Below are 17,228 nucleotides of genomic sequence, written 5' to 3' on the forward strand. Positions count from 1 at the left end.
ATATTTATTCATGGACATAGCCATGTTTGAGGCCTTATTTTTACTTGGAATTGATCCATTGAATAAAGGTCCAAGCTGAGGCTTTCCTTCTGACCATAATCAGTTTAACTTCTACCTCATATACCCCCTTATATTTAACCAGGCTTTTCATCTATATCCTTACTCCTTAATATCTCTCTTTATCTCAGCCATCATTCTTGCCCATTTTAGGGTCAGTCTTTTTGGTAGTGTGAGTTTCGACACATTTTAATTCATTGCCCCTTTGATGTTTCAGACTCCTCTTATACCTTCATTGCTCCATTCCTGGTATCAGTTGTTTCTCTAAGGAGCCCTGAACTTTTTTAAATTGAGGAATTATTTTAGAAATTATAGTCTGGGTGCTAGGAATTGTTTCATGGTTGGCCATTGTTTGTAGGCTTTTTTTTTTTAAAGATTTTATTTATTTATTTGACAGAGAGAGATCACAAGTAGACAGAGAGGAAGGCAGAGAGAGAGAGAGGGAAGCAGGCTTCCTGCTGAGCAGAGAGCCCGATGTGGGACTCGATCCCAGGACCCTGAGATCATGACCTGAGCCGAAGGCAGTGGCTTAACCCACTGAGCCACCCAGGCGCCCTGTTTGTAGGCTTTTTTAGTGAACAAAATTTTGAAATTTGTTTGTTCAGATGAAATGTATCCTGAGTTCATACTGAAACTTCTAATTCACATTTAGGACATTAGGATCTTAACTTCATTGACTTCACATATGAATCTTCTTTCATCCATGACAAAAATACGGGTTCTCCATAATCCAAACAATTATGTGTTTATTTTATACTGTACTAACCATACAGTAGTCTCAGAATAAAATACCAGTGTTACTACTGATAATATGAATATTGAGTGCATTGAAAGTTTTGTGGTTTTGTCTATAAAATATACCCTGTTGAGAATATGGTCAGGGGCACCTGGGTGGCTCAGTAGGTTAAACCTTTGATTGTTGATTTTGATTTTGACTTGGGTCATGGTCTTGGGGTCATGAACTCGAGCTCTGCGTTGAGTACGGAGCCTGCTTTGGATTCTCTCTCTGCCTCCCCTCCCTGCCCCCACTCTCGCTCTTGCTCTCTACCCCTTAAAAAAAGAAAAGAAAAAGAATATGTGGTCAACTCACTCTGTGTGTGTGTGTGTGTGTGTTTTATGATAGATTTGTTTGTTTATTTATTTATTTATAGACCACAAGCATGGGGCGGGGGAGAGGGAGAGAGGATCTCAAGCAGACTTCACTGGTGTGGAGTCCAGCTTGGGGTTCCCAGGACCCTGAGATCATGACCTGAACAGAAATTAAGAGTCAAATGCTAAACTGACTGAGCCACCTAGGTGCCCCCAAATCACTGTGTTTTGAAGTCACTTAAAATAGTTCTTTTCTGTATGATAATGCTCAGTACACAGGTTCATTTGATTTTTATTTTTAGGGATTACTTTAAATTTTTTTTCATTTTAAATTATATTCTAAACAACTTTTGAGATATAATTTACATGTAAGCAAGTCTCCTTTTTTTTTTCAGGGGTTTTTAAAATTTCCTAAATTTTTTTTAAATTAACATATAATATACTGTTTGTTTCCGGGGTACAGGTCTATGGCAAGTCTATATACTTAAAGTTTTTAAAATTTGGGGCGCCTGGGTGGCTCAGTGGGTTAAAGCCTCTGCCTTCGGCTCAGGTCATGATCCCAGGGTCCTGGGATCGAGCCCCGCATCGGGCTCTCTGCTCAGCGGGATGCCTGCTTCTCCCTGTCTCTCTCTGCCTGCCTCTCTGCCTACTTGTGATTTCTGTCTGTCAAATAAATAAATAAAATCTTTAAAAAAAAAAAGTTTTTAAAATTTGATGGATTTTGACATATATATACACCTGTGAAAACACCACTGCAGTCAAGTTATAGAACCTATTACACCCAAAAATTAGCCTGTGTCCCTTTGCAGTCTATCCTATTTCTGTATTTTAACTAAACATTAGTTTGCTTTCTGTCATTATGGATTATTTGCATTTTGTAGAACTTTATTTTTTTTTTTTAATTTTTTTTTAAAGATTTTATTTATTTATTTGAGAGAGAGACAGTGAGAGAGAGCATGAGCGAGGAGAAGGTCAGAGGGAGAAGCAGACTCCCCATGGAGCTGGGAGCCCGATGTGGGACTCGATCCCGGGACCCGGGGATCATGACCTGAGCCGAAGGCAGTCGTCCAACCAACTGAGCCACCCAGGCGTCCCTGTAGAACTTTAGATAAATCATGCAGTATATGCTTCTTTTGGTTGTGTTAAGATCATGTCATGTGCCACCAGTGGTATGACTACCACACTATGGGGAAAATAGCCTACTCGTGGATCTCAGTGGTTCTTTTCTGGTGTTAACAATTTATTATCTTTGCTTATATAATTGAGATTTCCATTAGAATTTCTTTCGTGTTGGCCTCTACATAAAACAAAGGCTAATTTGATTTAATAGTCAAAGTTTAAACAGCTATTTGGGCTGTGTGTGTTTAAGATTTTATTTATCTGAGAGAATTCAGGGGGAGTAGTAGAGGGAAAAGGACAAACAGACTCTATGTTAGAGTGTGGAGCCCTATGCAGGACTTGAATCAACCACAACCCTAAGATCATGAACCGAGCTGAAACCAAGGGTCAGAACTTAACCAGCTAAGCCACCCAGGCACTCTTGAACAGCTGTTTTTATAGAAATTTGCCATCTTAAAAAAAAAAAAAAAACAACTTTATGAGAGAGAGAGAAAGTATGTGGGGGCAGGGGCAGAGGGAAAGCGAGAGAGAAAATTTTTTTTTAAGGTTTTATTTATTCATTTGACAGCACAAGCAGGGGGGAGCGGCAGGCAGAGGGAGAGGGAGAAGCAGACTCCTCGCTGAGCAAGGAGCCTGATGTGGGACTCCATCCCAGGACCTTAGGATCATGACCTGAGCCGAAGGCAAACACTCAACGAACTGAGCCACCCAGGTGTCCCTAGAGTGAGAATTTCAAAACTGAAAAACTGCATGGGTCAGTGAACTAAACACAGAAATAAAGTCATGAGCTTACATGGTAGAGGGGTGGTGGGTCTCTCAGACATTCTCAGGGATTGGTTTTTGTGCCTCCTGTTGATGTGTTTAGGTGTGTATTGATTCAGTATAGAGCATTTTACAGTCTGGCTTTCTGTAACTGAATTTAAAAGCGTGTTAGTTTTTTTGTTTTGTTTTAACAACCTTGAATTTGTTTTCAGATTTCTTCAGAGGCCCCACAGTAGCAAATATCCGCCTGGCTGGTTTAGAGTATGTTCTGCACTTCACTGCACTGAACGGGAAGATTTATTTTCGGAGCTATAAGTAAGTACACTTTGTAGGATATTTTTGAATCCAGGGTTAGCATTTTAGTTTGACCTTTGTAGAGCTCAAACTTAGAATTGGTGTTTGGTCAAAAGTTTGTTTGGAGAGTTTGCAAACTCGTAGTGGCACAGCAGGTCTGTGCTGTTCCTCACATCTGTCATTCCCCTACTCTCTTCTGCCTCTGAAACCCTGCTTTTCCAGGGCCCCAGAGCATCTGATGCGACATTCCTCTGAGCTTAGAACACTAATTCAGTCTTGACCCTACTTTATGCGGTATCTTTTTTTTTTCTTTTCTTTTTTTTTAAAGATCTGTTATTTATTTGAGAGAGAGAGTGGGCGTAAGGGGAGAGGAAGGAGAGAAAGTTCCAAGCAGATGCCTCACGGAGCCTGACTCAGGGCTTGATCCCATGAGCCATGAGATCACGACCTGATCCCAAACCAGGAATTGGACATTTAACTAACTAAGCCATCCAGGTGCCCCTTCCCCCACCCCCGCTTTTTTTTTAAGATTTTATTTAGAAAGAACAAGCAGGGGAAGTGGCAAGCAGATGGGAAGGGAGAAGCAGGCTCCTGCTGAACAAGGAGCCCCATGCAGCGCTCGATCCCAGGACCCTGGGATCATGACCTGGGTTGAAGGCAGTTGCTTAACCCATGAGCCACCCAGGCACCCTCCAGCTCCTTCTTTTTCATGACTGGGTTTAGAACACGAAGACACAAGTCTTAGGCCAGCCAAAGCAAATCTCAAAACTCTGAATCTAAAAACTGGAGTCTGAAAGGAATGAGAAGATTCAGTGGCTAGATTCATTTTCCTCTTTCTCTAGCCTAGACCTTCCAGTTCTATTCTTGCCACAGTATAAATGTAAATCCTAACACTGATTTTGTTTTCATTAAAAAGCTTAATGATATGCTGCAATTGTCAAGCCTTTTGGGGTAATCATGAGATATATATATCCATATGTGTGTGTGTGTGTGTGTGTGTGTGTACATACATATATATATTTTATTACATACATTTTTTTTTTTTAAGATTTTATTTATTTATTTGACAGACAGAAATCACAGGTAGGCAGAGAGGTAGGCCAGGGGTGGGGGGAAGCAGGTTCCCTGCTGAGCAAAGAGCCTGATGCGGGGCTCCATCCCAGGACCCTGGGATCATGACCTGAGCCGAAGGCAGAGGCTTTAACCCACTGATCCACCCAGGCGCCCCCATACATTCTTTTTAAAAATAAAGCATTGGCACTGGCTGATCAAGCCCACACTCTCCTGGAGAATATATTAGTTCCCACAAAGTGCCTGCCTTTGTACATAGGATTGAGACTAATGTCTGTTTTTGAGTTACGGCATGGCAGTGCCGCCTGGAGCCACTGACTGTTCAGTGTTGACAGTGACTTCTTTGTGTTAGCTGTATGTGCAACCATTTGTGGACTTCAGCATTTCATCCAGTTTTACATTTTTTTAATTTTTTTTTTAAGATTTTATTTATTTATTTGACAGACAGAGATCACAATTAGGCAGAGAGGCAGGCAGAGAGAGAGAGAGAGGAGGAAGCAGGCTCCCTGCAGAGTAGAAAGCACGACGTGGGGCTCGATCCCAGGACCCCGGGATCATGACCTGAGCCGAAGGCAGAGGCTTAACCCACTGAGCCACCCAGGCGCCCCTAATTAATTATTTTTTTAAGGGGAGAGAGAGAGAGAGAGTGTGTATGTGCCCAGGTGCAGAGCGGGGGAGAGGCAGAAGGAGAGGGAGAGACAGAAAATCTCAAGTAGGCTCCCTGGTTAGCGCAGAGCCCAACATGGGCCCAATCTCACAATTCTGAGATCGTGATCCATGTTGAAATCAAGAGTCAGATGCTTAACCAAGTCACCCAGGTGCCCTTACATTTTTTTTTTTTCAGTGAACTCTACCAACAATGTCTGGCTCGAACCTATGACCCCAAAATCAAGAGTCTTGTGCTCTACTGGCTAAGCCAGCCAGGCCCCTAATTTTGTTCTTTTCTTCACGATGGAATACCTGGTTGACCAGCTCATGTTAATGAATGTCCAAATGAATTTAAATACTCACCTCTTCCCAATAATTCCCATCTTTGCCTCAACTGTATTGAATTAGAGATACTTCGTTCTTTTTACCATGATTCGTATCATCACTTCTGTTTATTTTCCTTTTGTTTAGATAGTAATAATAATAATAATAATAGGCAAAATGCAATAAAATAACCACATGATCGATACTCATTTTTATTTTTATTTTATTTTTTTAAAGCAAGAAGGATTTTATAATCATTTCGAACTTGCTGAGATTGAAAGCCTTATGTCTGTTTGAGTTTCCAAACTTAACTTTGGTGCTATGAAGAATATATAAAGTAGATGACTCCAATTTATAGAATTAGAAAGACAATCACTAACATAAGAAAAATATTTTTGAAAACTTACTGTGATCAGCCCACCTGGAGATATAAAGGAGCTAAAAATATAAAGACCAACATCTTTGAGAATGAGAAATGAATGACAGTAATCTAAACTCTTTCATTGTAAACAGTGTCAAAGTATTCACTTGTATCAGAACTTTTATTTAGTGAAAAAAAGATTAATTTGTAAAGAAAGAAATGCAGAGAAAATAAAATGGACAGAAAATTAGCAAATCAGACTTCAGAACATGGATAAATTAAGCAGTGTAATTACACATATCTACCCGTCTACTTACTTTAAGAAGAATTGCTGGAATCACATTAGGTTAGCATGGCATGTCCCACAATGAAAAAAAAAAGTGTGAGCTTTTGAGAGCAGAGACCCTAGTGTAAATGTAATCCCAGTTGTTTTATACAGGCCCAGTATACATGCTAGCTATTGATTTATAATAGAAAATGGACTGTGTGATTGAGAGCAAGCTGCTAGTGGAAAAAAACAAATCATCAAATGTAGATTAGCTTAGTCTGCAGAGGCTGTGCCGCCCTTGGAAGAGGAAGGAGGAATTGGTCCGAGGGTTGAGCATCACCTCTGAGCCCAGTAAGCTGGCTCTGGACCAGGCTTGGCTGCGTGACCTAGGCAGGTCACTTCTTAGGGCCTCCGTTTTTCCTCTGCAAAACGTAGTGAGTGATACCATTCATGTGATTCTTCAGTCCCTAAAAGATCAATAGTAATTCCTTTATAAAGGGGAGAGGGGTTGTGGGTAGAGGTGGGAAGATGCTGGAGAAGTGTGTCTCACTTAGTGTGGTTCCTTAGGCACTCTTGCAAGCTACACTTAGGTGTCCTGCCCTCTTCTTTTACTTGGAACCAGCCCTTAAGCAGTTGGTAAAAAGTAATAGTTACCATTGGTGCACATTTGTGAAGTTAATAAGGTTAATCTTAGAAAATGGCTTTGAATTTTTTGGATGAAGGAAAGTGTAAACATGAAATTATATTAATATAACCTTTGATTTGACCTTTTGGGGGGAATAAATCATTGTTAATGACCTCTTCCCATGTATCATATAATAATTCCTCATATGTGAGTGACCATTTATATTCCTTGGAGAATTTTATTCACTATAAAGTCAAAGCCATGCATATAAAACAGGAAATTTTTAGTAACTGCCACATTTGCCTTTGCCATGACATTGGTTAGGTTCTATGGGGAGAAATATACAAAACAAGGAAGTATTAGCATACCTTAAAAAGCAAACAGCATTGTAGGCAAGGAGTTTAAGTAATGAAAAACAGAACATCAGCAGAAGAGAGGGATAGGGAAGGGAGAAAAATAGGGAAATTACAACTTGAACAAGAGTGGTAATGGCAGTCTTCTTCCAGGAATAGGCAAATAATGTTTTATTTTTATTGATTAATTGATTGATTTTATTTATTAGCGCATGCACAAGAAGGAGGAGTGGCAGGCAAAGAGCGAGGGAGAGGCAGGCTCCCCAGTGAGCAGAGAACCCAGTGTGGGGCTCGATCCCGGGACCACAGGATCATGACCTGAGCTGAAGGCAGAAACTTAACGGACTGAGCCACCCAGGCACCCTGCAAATATTGTTTTAAAATATATGGAAATTACCCATCAACATAGCTAATAGCCTGAGCCCATTTGAGAAGGAAAGAGTTGGGATGTCTTTTCATCCCTGCATCCTGATGTACCATAGAGCCTTGCAGAATTGAATGTCTCTTTTGATTTAGAGCTTACAGGGAGACAAAACAAAACAAAACAAAGCTTGAGGTTAGGATCTGAGATGGAGATTGATAGGCGTATGATGTAACAGTTCTGGGTGTAGGCTGGAGACATGATGGCCTGGAAATGAAATGTCTATCTTAAAAAAAAAATTGTGGTGTATATGGTGGGATGGGGGTGAAGGAAATGGTTTTAATTTTCTTTTTACTTATTTATTTATTTATTTTGAAAAGATTTTACTTATTTATTTGACAGAGATCACAAGTAGGCAGAGAAGCAGGCAGGGGACGGGGAAGGGGAAGCAGGCTCCCTGTTGAGCGAGAGCCTGGTGCGGTGCTGGATGCCAGGACCCTGAGATCATGACCTGAGCTGAAGGAAGAGGCTTAACCAACTGAGCCACCCAGGTGCCCCTTAATTTTGTTTTTAATGAGTCAATGTCAGTCTCTTATTTTTGCTTAGTGTGATCACAAAGACCATTTGTAAGTTCTTTTTTTGTTTTTTTAAAAGATTTTATTTATTTATTTGACAGAGATCACAAGCAGGCAGAGAAGCAGGTAGAGAGAGAGAGAGGGAAGCAGGCTTCCTGCTGAGCAGAGAGTCCGATGCGGGGCTCGATCCCAGGACCCTGAGATCATGACCCGAGCTGAAGGCAGAGGTTTTAACCCACTGAGCCACCCAGGCGCCCCTATAAGTTCTTTATTAATACATTCCCTCTGAGGAAAAGTAAACAGATGTTTTTTTAAAAAAGATTAATAATAATTTTAGATTCTAAACCAGGAAATCAAAGAAAAACTTAAACAATTCATGGAAACCAATGAGAATGAAGACACATTGGTCCCAAAACCTATGGGATACAGCAAATGTGGTCCTAAGGGGGAGATACGTAGCCATCCAAGCCTCACTCAGAAAAATTGAAAAATCCAGAATACGCCGTATCTCTTTATACCATAAAGAACTGGAAAGTCAACAACAAATTAAGACAACCCCACACACAAGAAGGGAAATAATCAAAATTAGAACAGAGGGGCGCCTGGGTGGCTCAGTGGGTTAAGCCGCTGCCTTCGGCTCAGGTCATGATCCCAGGTCCTGGGTTCAAGCCCCACATTGGGCTTTCTGCTCAGCAGGGAGCCTGCTTCCTCCTCTCTCTCTGCCTGCCTCTCTGCCTACTTGTGATTTCTCTCAGTCAAATAAATAAATAAAATCTTTAAAAAAACAAAACAAAACAAAACAAAAAAAACAAAATTAGAACAGAGATCAATGAGCTAGATACTAGAGATACAGTAGAACACATCAACGAAATTAGAAGCTGGTTTTTTGAAAGAATCAATAGGATCAATAAACCACTGGCCAAACTAATGCAAAAGAAATGAGAGAGGGCCCAAATTAATCGAATTATGAATGAAAGGGGAGAGAGCATGACTAACACCTAGGAAATGGAAACAATCATCAGAAATTATTATCAACAGTTATTTGCCAATAGGTTAAGCAACCTAGAAGAAATGGATGCATTCCTGGAAACCTATAAACTTCCAAAACTAAATCAGGAAGAAATTGACAACCTGAATAGACAATATCTAGTATTGAGATTGAAGCAGTGATCAAAAACTTCCGAAAAAACAGGAGCCCAGGGGCGCCTGGGTGGCTCAGTGGGTTAAGCCGCTGCCTTCGGCTCAGGTCATGATCTCAGGGTCCTGGGATCGAGTCCCACATCGGGCTCTCTGCTCAGCAGGGAGCCTGCTTCCCTTCCTCTCTCTCTGCCTGCCTCTCTGCCTGCTTGTGATCTCTGTCAAATAAATAAATAAAATCTTTAAAAAAAAAAAAACAGGAGCCCAAGATCTGACGAATTCCCTGGAGAATTCTACCAACATTCAGAGGAGAAATAATACCTATTCTTCTGAAGCTGTTTAAAAAAATAGAAACAGAAGGGAAACTTCCAGACTCTTTCTGTGAAGCCAGCATTACCCTGATTCCCAGACCAGGCAAAGACCCTATCAAAAAGGAAGAATTTCAGACCAATATCCTGATGAATATGGATAACAAGATCCTAGCTAATAGGATCCAACAGTACGTTAAAAAGATTATCCACCATGACCAGGTGGGATTTATCCCTGGGATGTAAGGGTGGTTCAACACTTGCAAATCAATTGATGTGATAGAACAAGTCAATAAGAGAAGAGAGAAGAACCATCTGGTCTTCTCAATTGATGCAGAAAAACCAGTGGACAAGTTACAGCATCCGTTCCTGATTAAAACGCTTCAAAGTATAGGGATAGAGGGAACATTCCTCAACTTCATAAAGTCTATGAAAAACCTACAGTGAGTATCATCCTCAATGGGGAAAAGCTGACAGCCTTCCCTTTGAGATCAGAACATGACAAGGATGTCTACTTTCGCCACTGTTGTTCAACATAGTACTGGAAGTCCTAGCGACAGCAGACAACAAAAAGAAATAAAAGGTACTCAGGTTGGCAAAGAAGAAGTCAAATTCTCTCTCTTCGAAGATGACATGATACTTTATATGGAAAACCCAAAAGACTCCACCCCCAAACTACTAGAACTCATACAGCAATTCAGTAATGTGGCAGGATACAAAATCAATGTACAGAAATCCATTGCTTTCTTATACACTAACAATGAAAATATACAAAGGGAAATTAGAGAATCGATTCTATCTACTGTAGCACCAAGAACCATAAGATATGTGAGAATAAATCTAACCAAAGAGGTAAAGGATCTGTACCTGAGGAACTACAGAACACTCATGAAAGAAATTGAAGAAGACGCAAAAACATGGAAAAGCATTCCATGCTCGTGGATTGGAAGAATAAACATTGTTAAAATGTCCATATTGCCTAGAGCCATCTATACTTTGAATACCATCCCGATCAAACCCTGAATTGCTAAGGAAATGTTAAAAAAGAAAAAACTGGGGGCATCATGTTGCCTGATTTCAAGCTTTACCACAAAGCTGTGATCACTAAGCATGGTACTGGCACAAAAATAGACACATAGACCAGTGGAACAGAATAGAGAGCCCAGATATAGACCCTCAACTCTATGGTCAAATAATGTTCGACAAAGTGGGAATAACCAGTGGAAAAAAGACAGTCTCTTCAATAAATGGTGCTGGGAAAATTGGGCAGCTATGTATAGAAGAATGAAACTTGACCATTCTCTTACACCATAGCTTACAAAGATAAACTCGAAATGGTTAATAGACCTCAACGTGAGGCAGGAATCTATCAAACTCCTAGAGGAGAACATAGGCAGTAACCTCTTCAACATCGGCCACAGTAACTTCTTTTAAGACATGTCCCCAAAGGCAAAGGAAACAAAAGCGACAGTGAATTTTTGGGACTTGATCAAGATCAAAAGCTTCTGGGGGTGCCTGGGTGACTCTTTGGATTGGGCCTCTGCCTTTTGCTCAGGTCATGATCTTAGGGTCCTGGGGTCAAGCCCCACATCGGGCTCTCTGCTCACCATGGAGCCCGCTTCCCCCTCTCTCTGTCTGCCTCTCTGCCTATTTGTGATCTTTCTTTGTGTGTCAAATAAATAAATAAAATCTTTAAAAAAAAATTAAAACCTTCTTCACAGCAAAGGAAACAGCAAAACAAAGAGGCGACCCACAGAATAGAAGATATTCGCAAATGACACTACAGGCAAAGGGCTGATATCCAAGATCTATAAGAAACTTCTCAGACTCAATACATACCAGGCAGATAATCATGTCAAAAAATGGGCAGAAGACATGAACATGTATGTCTCCAAAGAAGACATACAAATGGCTAACAGACACATGAAAAATAGCCATCAGGGAGATTCTAATCAAAACCACATTGAGGGGGTGCCTGGGTGGCTCAGAGGGTTGAGCTTCTGCCTTAAGCTCAGGTCATTGTCTCAGGGTCCTGGGATTAAGCCCCGCATGGGGCTCTCTGCTTAGTGGGGAGCCTGCTTCCCTCTCTCTCTGCCTGCTTGTGATCTCTCTGTGTCAAATAAATAAATAAAATCTTAAAAAAAAACACACATTGAGATACCACCTTGCACCAGTTAGAATGAACAAAATTAACAAGGCAGTAAACAACAAGTGTTGGAGAGGATGTGGAGAAAGGGGAACCTTCTTGCACTGTTAGTAGAAGTGCAAGTTGGTGCAGCCACTTTGGAAAACTGTGGAGATTCCTTAAGAAATTCAAAATAGAGTTACTCTATGACCCTGCAATTGCAGTACCATTTGCCCCAAAGATACAGATGTAGTGAAAAGAAGGGCCATCTGTACCCCAGTGTCCACATAGCAACAGTTGCCAAACTGGAGAGAACCAAGATGCCCGTCAAGAGATGAATGGATAAAGAAGATGTGGTCCATATATACAATGGAATGGTATGCCTCCACCAGAAAGCATGAATACCCAACTTTTGTATCAACATGGACGGGACTGGAGGAGATTAGGCTGAGTGAAATAAGCAGAGAAAGTCAATTACCATATGGTTTCACTTGTGGAGCATAAGCAGTAACACGGAGGACATTGGGAGTTGGAGAGGAGAAGTGAGTTGGGGGAAATCGGGGAGATGAAGCATGAGAAACTGTGGACCCTGAGAAACAAACTGAGGGGAGGGGAGTGGTGGGATAGGTGAGCCTGGTGGTGGGTTTTAAAGAGGGCACGTATTCCATGGAACACTGGGTGTGGTACATAAACAATGAATCTTGGAACACTGAAAAAAAATTAAAAAATTCAAGGAAGTTTGGCAAAATTGTAAAAAAAAAACTAAGAATGCTCAAAATGATAATAATTTTAGATTTTAGATTTCACTGTTAAAAGTTTAATAAAGAAAATGAATTATAGGTCTGTCACCAGAAACCATACGTAGAAAACTGAAAATTGGAGAAAATTTTCTTCTGTTTCTGTCAATTTGATCTGCCAATAAACCTGCCCAGTGAAGTAATTCAGGCAAGATCATTTACACAGGGGCACCTGGGTGGCTCATTCAGTTAAGCGTCTGGCCTTCAGTTCAGGTCATGATCTCTGAGTCTTGGGACTGAGTCCCATGTTGGGCTACCTGCTCAGTGGGGAGTCTGCTTCTCCCTCTCCCTCTGTCCTGCACCCCCACCCCGCACTCCAGCTTATGCTCTCTCGCTCACTCTCAGATAAATAAAATCTTTAAAAAAGATCATCTGCACAGACAGTATGGCACTGTAACTTAATTCTTTGGTAAATAACAGCATATGTAGATATATGTACTATATATACACACACATACACGATATATATATGTAGTTATTTGGAAATAATCTTAATTATATACTCAAAAAATTACTTAGGTAGGAGGATACTTGCATAGTTAAAAGGGTACTTGGGTAATGTGAATCCATTAGGCATGCCATGACCTGTCTAGATCTACAACTTTTCCATTTAGCTGAAAATAAGCATTTTAAGTGGTAGAAACACTTTTACTCGGCTATTTTTATATGTAGAGTTTCCCCGATTTTTTTAGTAGTCTATTGGACACAAGATGTTAATCAAGATACTCATCTTGTTATGAGTTCAGCTTTATAAATGTCATTTATTTGGAGGTATTGAATATGTGGATGCAAAAGCAGAAATAAGTGAGTTACAGCAGAGTGAAATTATCACTGCTGCCATATGCCTTCAATCAGCTTTTAGGGAATAAACCCTGATATTACCAACTTCATCTTCTATTCCTCCACTGTGGGCCTGAGACTGGTGTACTCTCAACGCTCTTCTCCTGGAACCACTATGAAGAGAGTGGGCTAAGCACCCTTGTTTTGGCTTATTTCCCCTCTGCTTGCTCTCTTCAAGTCCCATACTAATACTCATGTGATCTTTTATTGTTAGTAGATCTTTTTTATTGTTGAACATGTCTGCTTTTTACATATCCTAGGTCGGTGTTTGTTTTGTTTTGTTTTTGCCTTGTTCAGTTTGGTGTAAATAACTGTGTCTGGTACAGCGTATCTATCATTAAGACTCTCCTTACAGCCACTAGATGCACCTCCCATGGGGAGACCGTCTGCATGTGATGCCCAAAAGGCTGTTAATGAGCTTTTGCATACTCACTTCTGCTTTCTGGAGTTTGTTGTTCTTAGGTATTCCTTATTGTGTTTGTACTCTTATGTTCTGTCTCTTCTCTCATGTCATTTGTTGGCCTCTCTCATATTCTACCTTTGGTGTGAAAAGTTTGATCTTATTTTATTTTTTTCGAAAAGTTTGATCTTTTATAAACATTGTTATTCATTTAATTCTTTTATTCCAAGTAGAGATCTGCCCACTATAACAAATTGAGTTAGCTCAAATAACCTTCAGGTCTTTGAGCTGTTCTTGTGGTATCATTCACAAAAAGAATTTGTTAGTCTCCTCTCTTTCTGTCTGTGTTGCTCATCTGTTTCCAGATCCAGAACTGTTTTGACATATGGAATCTAGAAGGTTGTGGTTTTGTTATATTAGGGTTTTAAAGTTCATTCCAATCTATAGAGATCAGTATGTGTCTATACTATACTCAGAAGTAGATTCTGAATGGGTCTTAGAGAAATAAGAATTTGTTAATCATGTAAATGTAATGTTTCAAGGGCCCAGTTGAAATTGTTTTTATAATTATGTAAATCTATAAATAAGATGAAGAAGTCAAAGGATTCCATTTCTGGGACACCTGGATGGCTCAGCTAAGCATCTGCCTTTGGCTCAGGTCATGATCCCAGGGTCCTGGTATCAAGCCCTACATTGTCAGGCTCCCTGCTCAGGAGGGACCCTGCTTCCCTGCTCCCCAGCTTGTACTCTTCTCTCTCAAACCTTTTTTTTCTTTTGTAAATTTTATTTATTTATTTATTTATCTATTTATCTATTTATTTATTTATTTGATAGAGATCACAAGTAGGCAGAGAGGCAGGCAGAGAGAGAGGGAAGCAGACTCCCTGCTGGGCAGAGGGAATGATACGGGGCTCAATCCCAGGACCCTGAGATTATGACCTGAGCTGAAGGCAGAGGCTTAACCCACTGAGCCACCCAGGCGCCCCTCTTCTTCTCTCTCAAGTAAATAAAATCTTTAAAAAGGGGGGGTTAATTTCTTAGGAGAATTGTCTGTCTCACTTCCTGTTTTTGTTTTTTTTTTAAAGATTTTATTTATTTATTTGAAAGAGAGGCAGTGAGAGAGAGCATGAGCGAGGAGAAGGTCAGAGGGAGAAGCAGACTCCCCGTGGAGCTGGGAGCCTGATGCGGGACTCGATCCCGGGACTCCGAGATCATGACCTGAGCCGAAAGCAGTCGTCCAACCAACTGAGCCACCCAGGCCTCCCTCACTTCCTGTTTTTCAATAATATTGTGGTTTTTTTTTTTTTTAAGATTTTATTTATTTATTTGAGAGAGAGAGTGAGAGCATAAGAGGGGAGAAGGTCAGAGGGAGAAGCAGGCTCTCTGCAGAGCTGGGAGCCGGATGTGGGACTCGATCCCGGGACTCCGGGACCATGACCTGAGCCGAAGGCAGTCGCCCAACTGACTGAGCCACCCAGGCGCCCATTTTTTTTTTAAGATTTTATTTAGGTGAAAGAAAGAGAGCATGAGTAGGGTTGGGTTAGAAGGGAAGGGAGAAGCAGACTCCTCACTGAGCAGGGAGCCAGATGCAGGGTTTGATCCCAGGATCCTGAGATCATGACCTGAGCTGAAGGCAGACACTTAACTGACGGAGCTACCCAGGTGCCCAACAATGTAGTATTCTTTTGTTTTTGATTTTTTTTTTTTTTTTTTTTTTTTTTTTTTTTTTTTTTTTTTTAAAGATTTTATTTATTTGACAGAGATCACAAGTAGACGGAGAGGCAGGCAGAGAGAGAGAGAGAGAGAGAGGGAAGCAGGCTCCCTGCTGAGCAGAGAGCCTGATGCGGGACTCAATCCCAGGGACCTGAGATCATGACCTGAGCCGAAGGCAGCGGCTTAACCCACTGAGCCACCCAGGCGCCCCTTGTTTTTGATTTTTAAAAAGCAGCAAACCAAAGAATATACTTGGTCTAAATGCAGAAAGTATTTAAGAAGCTTAACCTCCTAAAGGCTGTTATTTTATGGACTGTAATTCTCTTGAACAAAAATATTTGAGGGGATAGGACTTCCATCAAAGTCAAAGCAACATTTCTTTTTTTCCTGCTTCGTAAAGGTTGCTGTTGAAGAAATCTGGTTGCAGAACACCAAGGATTGAATTGGAAGAGATGGGACCCTCATTGGATCTGGTTCTGAGGAGGACACATCTGGCATCAGATGATCTTTATAAATTATCTTTGAAAATGCCAAAAGCCCTCAAGGTTTGTAACTTGCAGATCGGTGCCGTATTTATTTGTATATTCCACTCTTCTTTCCAAAAGGGTTTGCAGCATAGGACACTAAAAAACATATGGAAAGAGATCAATAATATAGATAAAATTAGACTAAGAACAAAGAAAAGGAGGAAGAAGCAAATAAGGCAACCATAAAGGGTAATAAAAGATTGTAGAAACCAACATCAACTATGGCTAAGAGCTTTCTAATAGCCAAGACTGCTGGTTTTCAGCAAGAAAGAAAATTGGGGTATTGTGGAGATTGGGGATTTAGAGTACAGGATGTGTATGTAACCCATACTTACATAAAACCTATTTTGATTTTTGAATGGTTTTAAAAAACAAGTAGAAGTGGCATCTCTGGAATGCTAGTAAAGATTAAATGATAGTCGCAATTCCTTAAGCTAAACACAAGAAATTATCTCAGTGCATGATAATGGGTAGCATAGTCTATAGTGTTGATTTTTGAAGTGTGGTCTGACAGTTTACTGGGAATTGTTAGAAATGCTAAATCTCAGGTCCCACCCAGATGTGTTGAATTATAATATGCATTTTAACAAGATTCCCATGTGATTTGAATGTACTTAAGTTTGAGAAGAAAGGTCTATAGGGTTATAGATTATATTGAATAGGTGATCACTAATGGAAATTGTTAGTAAAATAGTTAATGTACACTAGATTTTTACCAGTTTATACACTAGATAGCATTATATATATAATGAATATATATAATTATGTGTTTATATATATATATATATTCTTGTTTCATAGCCAAAGAAGAAGAAAAATGTCTCCCATGATACTTTTGGTACAACTTATGGAAGGATTCATATGCAGAAGCAAGACCTAAGCAAACTACAAACCAGGAAAATGAAGGGGTTGAAGAAGCGACCTGCAGAAAGGATAACAGAAGACCAGGAGAAAAAATCAAAGAGAATTAAAAAAAACTGATGGAACTTAGCCAGTGACTATAATGTTATTGTAGTCTGTTTACTTAAGAGTATTATCAATCATCAGGCATTTGTAAGTTTCTTATAAAAGATTTTATTAAATGTTTTTATAGTATGGTAATTTACCTAAACTATATATTATATATATTATGAACACTAATCTACTGGTATTAGGTTGAATTAAGCCTCTTTGTTTCTTCATTTTGTTTTGTTTTTAAAGATTTTTTTATTTGACAGAGAGAGAGACAGCCATAGAGGGAACACAAGCAGGGGGAGTGGAAGAGGGAGAAGCCGGCTTCTCACTGAGCAGAGAGGCCAATGCAGGGCTCAATCCCAGGACTCTGGGATCATGACCTGAGCCGAAGGCAGACACTTAACAACTGAGCCCCCCCAGGTGCCTCGAAATTAAGCCTCTTTGAGATATATCCTGGTGGGTCATTTTCTCTCTATGTTATGGTATTCCCTCTGCCACAACCTCCACCCCCCAACAAGTC

General features: G+C 40.3%; 1 protein-coding gene across 2 annotated transcripts in view; it reads left to right on the forward strand.

Annotated features, from left to right (window-relative positions):
• The window catches only part of RPF2 (ribosome production factor 2 homolog), a 43,890-nt gene extending 26,976 nt beyond the window's left edge, over positions 1-16,914 (forward strand). For both annotated transcript variants that reach the window (XM_047733664.1, XM_047733665.1), the window contains 3 exons: positions 3,240-3,342; positions 15,628-15,772; positions 16,556-16,914. In XM_047733664.1, the coding sequence (XP_047589620.1) occupies positions 3,240-3,342; positions 15,628-15,772; positions 16,556-16,735 (428 nt within the window). In that variant the 3' untranslated portion in view covers positions 16,736-16,914. The remainder of the gene's footprint in view (positions 1-3,239; positions 3,343-15,627; positions 15,773-16,555) is intronic.
• Positions 16,915-17,228: the final 314 nt, after the last annotated feature.

This window comes from Lutra lutra, chromosome 6 (genome assembly GCF_902655055.1).
Source record: "Lutra lutra chromosome 6, mLutLut1.2, whole genome shotgun sequence".
NCBI classification, from domain to species: Eukaryota; Metazoa; Chordata; class Mammalia; order Carnivora; family Mustelidae; genus Lutra; species Lutra lutra.